We start from the raw sequence: 13,509 nt of genomic DNA, 5'->3' as shown, positions 1-13,509 counted from the left end.
CGAATTGCCATGGTTTTTTTTACGTGACAAACCTTACAAATTGGCTGTGTCGGGTGATGGCAGGTTTAACGACACATTTATATTGAAGTGATGATCTAACTAAAAAAAAACCTGTATTATGGATAATATTGGTCGCGAAAGCCTACGTGTTAAACAAAATAAGGAGAACTTCGTGGAAGTTTGGAAGGGGCCATCGTATATTAGCCGCCACCACTGTGAAGTGGAATGTCCACCACTGCCTCTCAATAGAGTGCCCCCCCCCTTTTGATGAGTGCCACCCCTTTGCTTACTCTTAGGTTTTTTCGGTAAAGTTACGTAGGTAAAAAAATAATAATAAAATAATCAATGAAAATAACTAAATTAAATCACGACGTTTCGGAGGCAACACAAGTCTCCGTCTTCAGATGGGACCGTCACCGCCAAATTTACTGTATCAAGTGAAGAGAAATCCAAGAGACAAGATCTTATATACTGGTTAAGGGGAGGGGCTTATCTAAATGTGGCAGTCAGAGACTGGGTGGGAGGGGGGGGGAAGTGGGCGGGGCTAGAAGGGAAGGTGGGCGGGGCTAGAAGAGAAGGTGGGCGGGGCTAGAAGGGAAGGTACAGGTGATACACCTCCGCAAGAATTACGGCCGATGTTGGCTTCCAAAACCAAAAAATAGCAGCACTGTTAAACGCTGGGAAATTTGGCTGTGACGGTCCCACCTGAAGACGGAGACTTGTGTTGTTTCCGAAACGTCGTGATGTATTTTAGTTATTTTCATTTATTATTATTATTATTATTTTATTAAAAAAATTTACCTCGTGACTTTACCGAAAAAACCTAAGAGTATGAATCCTTGCAGTCACGAAAGCTTCAAATCTAGACCCCATTGCTTGTTTAAGCACAGACGTATAGTGTCAGGTTCTCAAACCACAAGTACATGTCTTTTGTCTGCTGGACATAATGTGGTGTTTCTGTGTCCGTGCAATCAGTCTTAAAGATCCAGTTTTAGCGGTAGAGTCACGTAGGTACAAAATGAGAGTATGAATCCTTGCAGTCACAAAAGCTTCAAATCTAGAATCCAGTTTTAATTTTATCATGACTGATTCCCCATTTTAGCCGTTAATCTTTAATTAATTTGGTCAATAATATTTTGTGAATTGGTCTCTGAAATTCTGTCACTCCAAGCCACATCATGTTTTTGTATTGCTTGTGATTGTTATTAATACATATTCTGATTCTGACGTGTCTGTCTTAAGAATTGTGGTTTTATTGAGATGTTTTTTAAAATTATCATGCTATATCGAATTTGTGCATTTGCAGATGCATCAGGAGATGAATAAATGTCATTCTAGAACTATTCAGCAAATGCTGCATCGCATCTTGCTGTGGCAGGGCCCTGCGAGATGACACTACAAACTACTTCTGTTACTTGAAAAGTCCTCTCCAAGTCATTGTCAGATGGAGCTCCTTCACGTTCTGTGAAGAATGTTCACTCAATGTCAATCACATTTACAAAGATTAGTCTTTAGAGAAATGGTATGCTGACTTAAGTGGGGGGGGGGGGGGAAATGTCTGCATAATATTTGTTTAAAAAATATAAAAATAATCTCGACAATGGTGAACGGGCTGAGGCCATCAACTCGCTACATCTGCGATCCTAGTTTATTTACGGGTGGCTGCCTGGATTCAGACCCAGGATCTCAGCGAGCCGCCTGACCTAAAAGTATTTTTTTTGAAAAACCCAAAGGTCATCGCAAGTGTTTCCAAATATGTCTGTTTCGTTTCTTCCGAGCTCGCCATCTTTTCACGTTGAAATGCTTTGAAACTTTTTAAACGATGAACACAGACTCTCTCTCTCTCTGGCACCTCGAAATAATGTGCTGAACCTACACGTGAAAACTAACTGGGGAAAACAGTTTTCTCTTTTCAGTAGCAAAGCATTTTTTTCTTGTGGGCAGAAAACTTACAGTCATCATTTGAAATAATCACTATTTTTCTTTTTCTTCAGTAAATAAAGAAACATCACACAGTTCAGGGATGGGCGGTGATGGTTATGTATGCCTGTAATCCAGCACGGTGGAGGCGAAGGTGGGTGGATCACACAAATGTTGTGAAACCCCCTTCCAGTGGGCGTCAAGGAGGTCCTATACCGAGGCTTGCCAGGAGAAAGCAGAACAGCAAGGGGACAAATCGCTATCAGTGTTGCCCCTCCCCTCGCCTGCATGTGTTTTCTAAGGGTGCTCTGGTTAAATCCCACTTGTATAAACACTCATTAATTGCCTGAAAAAATCTCGGAATAAAATAAAAATGTAGCATGACCCCCCATGAAAAAGCGTCCTGTAACTCAGTGTGGCTTTCCTGGATAAATAAGCAAAACATTATTACTCGAAAAATTGTGAACAATGGCATAACATCACAGGTGAAAGGATAAGCAAAATAAAGCTCACTCCGAGGTGTGTGGGTTAGGGATTATGCTATCGCTGCTCAAACAGACTTTGCAGGATGATGTGTAAAGCACAGCCCACCTGACCAGGCTCAACAGGTTGGCAAAGGACGCCAGGCACATCGCAGGGGGATTACCGCCGGCGGTAAGATGTAGGACAAACTCCATTCTTCCACTTTAAAATGGGAATATAAGCCTGCCGCAGTTCTAAAATGAAAAAGGGATTTTTAAAACTTTTTTTTATAACCCCCATAACTTAAAAATATATATAACAAAAGCAAATCAAAGTGCCTCCCTGATTAAGCGAGCAATTGGTTGACACTCGTGTCCACTGGTCGCTACTATGTGCCATTGGTGGAAATTACACATTCTCATGATAGGGGTCTGTCTTTCCAAAGAGTGACCACAGGTGACATCCCACAAAGGGGTCATCATCATCATCACAATCCATGGGCAGATAGCCCGTAGGCGTCCATTGCACATTTCGTAATTTCTTTCCACTTTCCTCTGTCTTGGGCCAATATGCTCAAGTAGTGACACATCTTTCTGGCACCAAAAACCGGGGTACTTCGTTTTATTGACCAAGGGAAGATGATTGGCTGAGTCGACCACTGTGAATTTTGTTATTTAAGAGATCCAACCATCGTGCCACTGGGCTGGGTAGATTCACGAGACAGTAAATGTAAGTACCGTGCATACAGTAAATTAATACCACATGTCTCTCTATACAAATAAGAGAAGATCAGTCTATGTTTTTCATACATTTGTGAATTGTATCTGGTGACGCTACAGCGAACTATTTCATTATGAAAAGGTTAACATTTACAACCAACAATACTGAAAATGGATATATCTGCTTGGCTACAAAAATATAACATAGCCATATATACGCAATATTATCATCATAAGCCATGATAAATCCGCTGTTGGATGAAGGCTTTCCCAAGATATCGCCATCTCTCACATTCCTTAAATGTGACATTCCACTGCGTACCTGTACACTGGACATTGTCTTGGGCGTGTTCTCTCCCTTTTGCCGTAGGCCACGTAATAAAATTATCTGATGATAATATAACGAAATCATATTTTTTTTCGTCTTTCTGTGTTTGGAGATTAGATCTCTCCTTGTTCTGCATTGGTTTCTCCAGCTTCCCTGGTATCCTCCTATAGAGAAAATAAATACGTATTTGTAAATGGCATTGGCCAAAACCTCCTAGTGCTCAAAAATTACCTGCAAATTACTCAATTGGGACTATACACAGCAGCCGAATCGACCGCTACTGCGAAAACTTGGCATGACCCTCCTGAAAAAGTTATGAGGCTCGGTGAGACGTTCCTGGGTAAACAAGTGGAATAATTATTAATATTCGAAGATATCCCTGTGACCTTTGCAATAGACATGCCTCAAATGCCTCTTACAAATTTAAAGATGCATCTTCTCAGGTACTATTTACATAGCTACTAACACACCATACATATTTTCTACATTTGTACCTCCTTATCAACAAAGATACCCACCTATCTGCCAACCGACCTGCATGTCTGCCTACAAATATACCTGCCTAATTACCCATCTGTCTGAAAAAACTATCTTCCCATCCATCCACCCACCACCTACCTACCTACACACCCACAAATCAACGTATCTCTTTAGCTTTTAAGTGATGTGTTTAAATGGTAAACAGTCAAGAAAATCAGACACAATGTTTCAGCAAGTATGTGAATCGAGACAATGAACAACTGCCAAGTTAAATGTGCATAAGATATCCTAGATGTGTAATTTGCTTTCTTATTGAAACTAATGAAGTATTCGTTATCACATGTAACACCATAATTAACGCAAGTGCACCCTAGAAGTGTCTGCAATGCATCACACAGCAACGTTATTTGGTTTCACCGCTCTTCTGAGCAATTCACTTTAATATCTATTATTTCCCCAGTTAAAAGAAAACACATGAAACCATCCTTGTAGTTAAAGCCTTTTAGAAGAGTTGTATTGTACAAAAATTGTAACTGCTCTGGTGTTTCATATTATACGGAAAAAGAGATTGCAGTGTTTTTAACGCCACTACAGAGGGATACACTGCATTTAAACACCACATTTCATGTCCAAAACTATTTAAAAATATTAACTTGTGCACTCGCCATATTCTAATAATTAGTCTCATTTTGCAAATTCTTTCAAATTAGCGCATGGTGAGCTTCTGTTGTTTGCACATTGGTTTAACAATCAAAAGTGCAAATACTATTGGCCATGAGACCAGCATTATCACCAGTGTACCTTTATACTGGGGAAGTCCCTTTCTTTGCACACAGTAACATGCCCAACACAATAGCAGCACCGCTGGGATCTACAGGGCCCACACATACCCTTTATAACACTGCAGCCTTCGGCACCATGAACAAAAACCCCTTCTTCATTGGCCTCCTGGTATCTGGCTTTGGTGTCAGTGGTACAGCCCTGAAATGGATTACGTCCTGCCCTCAGACAGGAGTTTCTTGGTAAGAGGGTATTCTTCATCAGTGGAGTCCCCCTGCACTCGGCGCAGCGTGGCGAGATGTTAACTACCTCGCCTGGTATCAAAGAGGTCGTGGGTTCGATGCCAACTCCGATGCCTGTATATTTGGAGTTTGCATGTTCTCCCCGTGGTCGCGTGGATTTTTCTCCAGGCGCTCCAGTTTTTCCCACCACATTTAGAATGAACCTGCAATTCGAGTGTTTGGCTGCGAAACATTTCCACGTGGTAAGCAATTTCGTCGAGCAATCAATTGTGGCCAGGTCGCTTCTGAAAAAAAGAGCTATGGAGCTTAGTGGGCCTTACCTGGTAAGATAAAAGTTTAGTTTTAGTTGAGTTTCCCACTGTTGTGTGTGTCCTACATGTCTCCCATCACCTGTCTCATTGACAGCAATATTGTGATATGCAATTCCTACGTCGAAGACTCCCCACTCTTCACCTGCGTTCATTTCATCGATGCCTCTGAACGCAAGGGGCTTTCTCTCCTGTTACCCAGCACTCCAGCTCACGTTAGAACTTTCTGTAGTAGCAGCAGCGCGACTCACAACCTCCTACTCTCTACACCGAGGACCATCGCTACTGGGCATCATTTCTCCGTGGTCGTCGCTGTATCTCTCTTCACTCTCCTGTCTCCCTGTACTACAGCTCATGGTAGAGTGTAACAGCAGCGCGACTCACAACCTCCTACTCTCTACACCGAGGACCGGGCCCGTCGCTGCTGTGCGTCGTTTCTCCGCGGCAGCCTCCACTGTCTGGAACGCGGCCATCGCAGTACCGCTGCTGCACGATATCACAGCAGCGTGCAATCCACATCGACTTTCAAGAGACACTTAAAAACCCAGTCTCTTTCGCCTGGCTTTCCAGTGGCACTGATCTCGGCTTCATAAATCAGTCACGGTAAATTTTCTGTCTGTGAAATATTGCGCTTGTTGTAAATTGCATTATTATTATAGTAGAGGATGCTCAAATAATTGATCCCGCAGTGAAGATGATGGGCGCATCACCGAAAAACGCAATGTACTTCACGTCCTAAAAGTAATGCCTCTAATGTTGTTTTACTGAACTTAAACACACTATTAGATGTAAAATTACATATTTATAGTTTTACATGCATTTATATATGAATTTCTGAATGAATACAGGTAGTCCCCGAGTTACGATGGTCCGACCTAGGATATTTCGATCTTACGATGCCGATAGCGATACGACAAAATTGCCATCAACAACCTAACATCGTTCAAGTATGCAGACGATGGACATAATCTTGGTGAGTACAGTACAATATGATACGTTACGATACGTCCAATGGATGTATGATACGTAGCTTTAGGGATTTCATTTTAAGGTTACCACGATACAATACGTTCAATACATGTTAAAAGTTTTTTATTGCAAATAGGATTGTTTCCTGAAAAAACTTTCTATTAAATTGCAGTTCATATAGGTAGGCTAAGAATTTACCTTGTTTTTTTACTTAACATTTTACTGTGCAATACAGTATTGTAATTAATAAATACATACAGTATATAGTTTATACAGTACGGTACTGTAAATTGCTCTGTTTTGCTAAATTATCACCATTCTTTAAGACTCCTGGGTAGGCTAGGCCATCTCCGACTTACGATATTTTCAACTTACGATGGGGTCGTCGTAACGCATCTCCATCGTAAGTAGAGGACTGCCTGTATAAGTGCTCATTCGAACTACCAGGTGTATGCTCGTATGTTATGGCAGATGCCTGTAATCTAGCATACTGGAAACGGGGATTGGTGCATCATATATACATTCATGAAACTCCCAGTACAGGAATTAGATTCAATCCATCTGTGTGAAACTCTGAGCGTTGCCGCCTCAAATGCGTGGATGTCTCCAGGTTCTTTGGTTCCCTGCCATATGCCAACCTCTCATTAATTTAACTGGCGAAACATCCTAATGTAAAGATCCTACCAGAAAAAAAGTCTTCAAACTCGCTGCGGCTTCACTGGATAAACAAATGCCATTATTATTCATGCACAGTAGTTACGAATGGCTGGCCAAGAGTACGCTCGGATGCAAATGTGTTTACAATGAACGTCTGTTCATGTGCGAGTACATTCGTGTGTGCACATGAAGTTCCATGACGTGCAACCGGCTCGCGTAACTAAGTACACAATGTTGCTCTCTACCTGCAACCCTTGATGTCACCGCAGTGCTCCCTCATCCTCGCTGCACGGCGTCGTACAAGTCACTCGTACACTTGGATGTTGAGCAAACACCGACCGTGCCGTGCCGTGCCGACTCGCAAACCCACGTGTGGACGTGCAGATCTATTCGTACAAGTCACTCGTACACTTGGATGTTGAGCAAACACCGACCGTGCCGTGCCGTGCCGACTCGCAAACCCACGTGTGGACGTGCAGATCTATTCGTACAAGTCACTCGTACACTTGGATGTTGAGCAAACACCGACCGTGCCGTGCCGTGCCGACTCGCAAACCCACGTGTGGACGTGCAGATCTATTCTAGATTTGAAGCTTTCGTGACTGCAAGGATTCATACTCTCTTAGTTCTTTCGGTAAAGTCACGTAGGTAAAAAAAGAAATTAAAATTAATAAAATTAAAATAATGAAATCAAATAATAAAATCACGACATTTCGGAAGCAACACAAGTCTCGTGCTCAACACCTCGTGCTCTCTTTTAGCCCCCCCCCTTCCCGATACGTCCCCCCCCCCCTCTCCTCCCCTTAACTTGTATTTAAGAGCTTGCATCTTGAATCCCTGCCTCACTTGATGCAGCAATCTGGCTGTGACGGTCCCACCTGATGACGGAGACTTGTGTTGCCTCCGAAACGTCGTGATTTTGATTATTTTATTTCATTATTTTAGTTTTATTAATTTTAATTTCATTTTTTACCTACGTGACCTTACCGAAAGAACTAAGAGTATGACGTGCAGATCGTGGCTTTAAAAGGGGGTACCTGCGTCTCTCTGCCGTGCTCCTCCAGTAACGTCCTCTTCTCACCGTCCCTCTGCGTGTGGGCCTCGTTGAGGAGTCTCTCCAGCGCGAGCTGACGCCTGCTCGCTTCGTCTTTCAGGGTCGCCGTGCTCGTCTGTACCTCCGCCATTGCCTGAAACAAGCACCGGGAAAAGCTATGACGTCGGCGAACGCTTTCAAGAGGCACGCGAGTCTGACCGTCGTCGCCTTTGTGTGACAAAACCAGCGGTGGAGACGCAGACAGCCGAGGGAAGGAGCATGCATAAGAAAAGTCACAGTCAAATAAGACATTTTGTTCATCACCACGCCAAGATTTGGGCGACACGGTGGCCAAGATATACTAATAGGGGTTTTCCCCTTTTTTCTGGCAACAAAACTGACACCTTTTGCAAGGAATCATGTCTACATTAACCACAATACCTGCAGTCAAATGCAAACAAAAAACAACACTCTGGTAATTTATGCATTGTCTTTGAAACTGATTGGTCCACACCAGAGACAGCTTTCTTTGGAGCCTCGTCTCATATGGTGTTCGACCAGATGACGCCAAAAGGCGCACAGTTCAAGACAACGCACTACCAGAGTAATGAGGGCTCGGGGTGAGCAGCCAAAAAAAAGGGGAAAAACCCTACTAGTACATTTTGGTACTGGCAAAAGAGGTCCCATGATGATGGTGGCCAAGATGTTAACTACCTCGCCTGGTATGCAAGAGGCGTGGGTTCGATCCCAACCCTGATGCCTGTATATTTGGAGTTTGCATGTGTAGGGCTGTTACGGAGGGGCTGTATGTGTAGGGCTGTATGCATGGGATCACACGGGAAACAAGCACAGGGGGCTCCGTGAGTGCTAACGAGGAGGTGCCCGCAACGACGTCCGCACCGGGCAGCCTGGGGGGGGGCCCGGAGTTGTGATCCTGGGAGGGGTATAAAGGGGGATGAGCCGGAGAGATCGGGGCTCAGTATTAGGATGGAGAAGGAAGACTGAAGACGTCTAGCTAGAAGCCCTGGACTCACCTGAGACGCCGCCCTTGTCAGGGCTGCGCAGGACCGAGCCAGTGGCGTGGTCCCGCGACCCAGAGTCAGTCTCTGGGACTCCGGGTACCGTAGGCCGGCTAACCAGTGTCGGCCCAGACAGCCTCCCCTAGCCCAGTAACTGGAGGACTACGAGGCAGATCAGGATAGCTAGCGAAGTATCCCCAGCTATCCGGGTGAGGGGGCCGATACCCCCTCTAGTGCTGTCCTGTTCTGACCGCTTACACGAATAAACATACGTGTGCCTCAACCTTGGTGTCAAGCGTCTTCAACGGTACTTCACATGTTCTCCCTGTGGTCGTGTGGACTTTTCCCCGAGTTCTCCGGTTTTTCCCTCCACATTTAGAAATATGCGTTCAGAGTATTTGGTTGCTATAAATTTCCACATAAGCTGTCATTTGTGGCCAGGTCGCTTTTGAAAAAATAACTCAGTGGGCCTCACCTGGTAAAATAAAAAGAGTTTAGTTTTAAAATAAAAATAGTTTTATAGTTTCGTTTATTTGTGAGGGCAGATTTTGGAGGCCATATGTAAACGGTGCAGCAGCAGCAGCTGCAGGATCTGGCACAGGATAGAAAGCATTGGCGAGGTGTGATGGCATTATCGGCTTTGGCCACCGTGGCATCTTGATCTTTATTGTGAACATCTCCACTCGTGGCCCCGAGTCAACGGCGTAAATTCCACACACCCATGGTGGGGGCCAGTCACTCCGCCAAGTCAGATCAACACACAAACAAGGACAAGTGGGCCAGGCACAGAGTGACCAGAGCAGCACACAACAAGGAGAGATAAGACGGATCGTGCCTGCAGAGGATCCGAGTTCGTAGCAACGGTGTGTTATACCGTCATCTCCATCAATTAATCAAGTTCGTTGATTTAGAGCCAGGCAAGGGCTATGTGGATTTCAAAATATAATTTGAACGGTATTTGATTTCATGAAGTGCCAAGATTCCACGCATTAATGGTCACAATGTCCTGGGTAACATTGGGTCAACGTTTTCTGTTCAGTGGGTGGTCTTCCTGCATGGGCCATTAAGAAGGGTCATTACCCGAAACGTCGCCTGTACGTAGTTTCTATATTTGTAAGCGGTCTCTTAAACGTATTGTCTGTTAAATTTTGATTTAAAGCTTTCGTGACTGCAGGGATTCATATTCTTGGTTCTTTCGGTAAAGTCACGTAGAGGGGAAATAATAAAATTATAAAAATATAAAACAATACAATTCTCACGTTTCGACTGCAAAACAAGCAATCATCACACCTGATGACGATTGCTTGTGTTGCAGTCGAAACGTCGTGAGAATTTAATTGTTTTATATTTTATTTATTTTATTATTTCTCTTCTACGTGACTTTACCGAAAGAACCAAGAATATGTATTGTCAGTTGTTGTAACTGTTGTTTATTGCTGTAACTTTCTGACCTGACCCTGCTGAAAATATGTGAAAAAAAGCTTCATAGCTCATAGGATTTCTCCAGGATAAATAAAAATTCTGATTCCGAGGCATTACCAACAAATATATCGTGACAAATAACTCATTGTAGTGTTAATATATGTTTTACGTGCAATTTCAGTGTCTAACGATTATAAAGTTAGGGCGTAATGATTTTTCACAAATCAAAACTTAAAAAGTCATTGCTGTAACGATAAACTAAGCTAGTGGTTAACAATAACAGCCCTGCTGTGCATTCGCAATGTCGCTCTGCTCTTAGGTTCGCGTAACGTCCACGCCGTTTGACCACCAGTGGTTCGCACGCCATTGTAAAATTTCACCAAACGTCACACCTCTTGCCTGGGCACACACAAGCAGTGGCAACAACCCAGCTCTCCATTATACAACCAAGTGTACTTTCTGCGCGAGTGGGCACCATCGTCATTATTAAACGGCTTGCAAAATGACTCAAAATTGTCTGTGTGATGCAATTAATAGTGGCAAATTACGATGGTAACAGTAAAGGGCATAAATTTTGATTTAAAGCTTTCGTGACTGCAGGGATTCATATTCTTGGTTCTTTCGGTAAAGTCACGTAGAAGGGAAATAATATATTTTTTTATTGTTTTATATATTTTTTATTTTATTATTTCCCTTCTACGTTACTTTAAAAAAGAACCAATAATTTAATAGTAAAGGGCATCTTTAGACAGTTACGAATGAGGCCCAAGGACATTAGTGAAAAAGAGCCTTGGAGCTCATCGGATTCCTCCACGAACTATAAATATTCTGATTCTGATGGGGTTCAATCGCACGACTCATTTTACGTGAAATTTCGGTGGTGATGTTCATCTTGTGTAATGACCGGTTCGGCTCAGCAAAGCTGACAAATTGAGAGATTATGATTTCGAAGGCCTTTTTTTCATTCTCGCAGTGGCGTAACTGCCTGGGTAGTGCGTGATCAAAGTGCTAAGTTACTCAAGCACGCAAACGAGAATGGCAAGCTCACACCGACGCTCGCGTTCAAATTCAAAGGACAGAGGACACCGTAATGAAACATAAAATAAGCCAACGGATTAATTTGTCTTGAGCATTAAACTGGAACGTAATTTGGCCGTGTGTAGTAGTGTCAATAAAGCACACTTGATTCACGGAAAAATTGAGCTAAAGAAATACTCTATATGTCATGTTCATAGCGGTGGTGTAACACACTGCACACTGAACCTCTCAACCCGAGTTTGATTCACAACCATGGCTAAAAACCAATGGCTAGTGATATTTGTACTGGTCTTGGACCCCCTTCACCAACCCAAGCTGACAGTGTGGTGAAGTATGTTCAAACAACTTCTCCACAACTGACGGTGTTTATCCGCCAGTGGACTGACAAACGGCTCACAAGATGTACACAAACACACGGCAAGGTGAACCTCAAATGCATTGGCATTCACCGTGTTTTACGAGCTAATTTACACACTAATATCTTCCATTCAACGAGGTCTCTATTGATTACCCCAGAAACTGTGATCAAACAATGCTGATAAATAGCTTTGTGTATAATAAAATGACTCTTAATGACTGCAATTAGGACACTTTTTCTGAGTGGCTGTCACTTATTTATTTATCACATTCAAAGGCAAAGACTTTTTTTTTAATGAACTCAAGAATGCGTCGGTAAGATGATACATAGCTACATAATTTATCAAGTGCACACTAGTGTATTCATACACGTACGAGTGTGTGTGTGCGCGCGCGCGAGGCACTCAATAGCCATCATCACACGTTTATCTGAGTTACATGATTGCGCAAGGCAAGGTACATAAGAAGGTATTGTCTCTAGAAACACACCTGTAGAACCCCGAGTCTTCGCAGTGTGGCATTACCACACAGTGTCGTCATCATAATCGTCCACTTGCCATCCACTGCTGGATGAAAGGCCTTCCCGATCCGTTGGCATCTCTCACGGCGCTGCGATGCAATAACCCATCGGGTGGAATTCAGGTGCGTTCCCTACTTCGTCTGCCACTCTGTTGTTAGTTTTGACCACAGTCATCATTACCTCTTCTCGAAACATGTCCTGCCCAACCCCACTTGTGAGTCTTAACAGTCAACATGATATTTCTGTGATCATCATTGATTTATGGGTTAGGCCACAACAATGATCCTAATATCCTGAAGAACCCTCCACAACTTAATGCATCCAAATAAACTGACAGTCACGTGTACAAGCACTTAACGCGCCAATTGTTTCTGTTTTCAGCTTGCTGGTGAGTTGAAGAACATTCCTCACAACCAAATGTGTACACTGAGATTTAGATACGAGGTTATGTTTCAAATGACAACCAACATCATCAGGACAAGATCCAGAGAGTCAGAGTAACAATCTGGTATTATTATTCCACTTGCCGATGCACTTAAACCATAATAACTGGTATGTTAATATGCATGTATGTCACGTGACCATTAACTTGTTCGGCTTGTTGGATGGTGGAGGATTCTTATGAACACAGATTTTGTCAGATTAATACGTGGCCTAAAATAAAAGAAAAAAATCAACGATAATTCGTAACATAGGCTGCGAAAACCTACGTATTATGTTGCATCTAAAGTGCATGTATTCTCTAATCCATGCACCTCTACATGCTTCTTTACACAATTGTTTAGCCTTTGTTCTATTTCTGTCAATGTCCAAGTTTTTTCATCCATATACCTTGGCAAATAGTAGAAACTGACAAAAAATGAACAGCAACTCACCAGTGTGCCAAAAAAACATCCACGTTTTTAATCGGTGTATATTACTCTGCTGTAAAGCGTAATGTGTTACACGGCAAGTGATGTAGAAGAGATTATTTGATTATGTGAAGCCTCCCATGGGGATGCCTTAGCCAAGTACAGAAACTGAACCACTCCATCAGTCTTACACCACCTTACCATACATATATGCAAATCCACAGATACGCACAGTGAATAAATACAAACATTCATACAAACATACATAAAAATGCATAAACATGCATACATAGATATACAAAGACAGAGATCCCCCGTATAGCATCAACAAACTTTTGGGGAAAGTGCTGTTAAGCGAGCACCTATGAAGGCCAGAACGGTACACAAGAGGGTGGGTGACCAGC

The 13,509-nt window shown here is 42.9% G+C and overlaps 1 protein-coding gene across 2 annotated transcripts in view; it reads right to left on the bottom strand.

Moving 5' to 3' along the window:
• Positions 1-13,509, bottom strand: part of LOC144730341 (centrosomal protein of 112 kDa-like) — a 198,927-nt gene that overhangs the window by 71,084 nt on the left and 114,334 nt on the right. For both annotated transcript variants that reach the window (XR_013587810.1, XM_078611086.1), the window contains exon 23: positions 7,903-8,052. Coding sequence is in view for 1 of the 2 variants with exons in the window: in XM_078611086.1 (XP_078467212.1) it covers positions 7,903-8,052 (150 nt within the window). In the remaining variant the exon portion in view is untranslated. The remainder of the gene's footprint in view (positions 1-7,902; positions 8,053-13,509) is intronic.

This window comes from Lampetra planeri, chromosome 35 (assembly GCF_965212315.1).
Source record: "Lampetra planeri chromosome 35, kcLamPlan1.2.h2, whole genome shotgun sequence".
Classification (NCBI taxonomy): Eukaryota; Metazoa; Chordata; class Hyperoartia; order Petromyzontiformes; family Petromyzontidae; genus Lampetra; species Lampetra planeri.
Note: the sequence above shows the minus strand (reverse complement) of the source record. Positions and strands in the feature narration are given on the sequence as shown.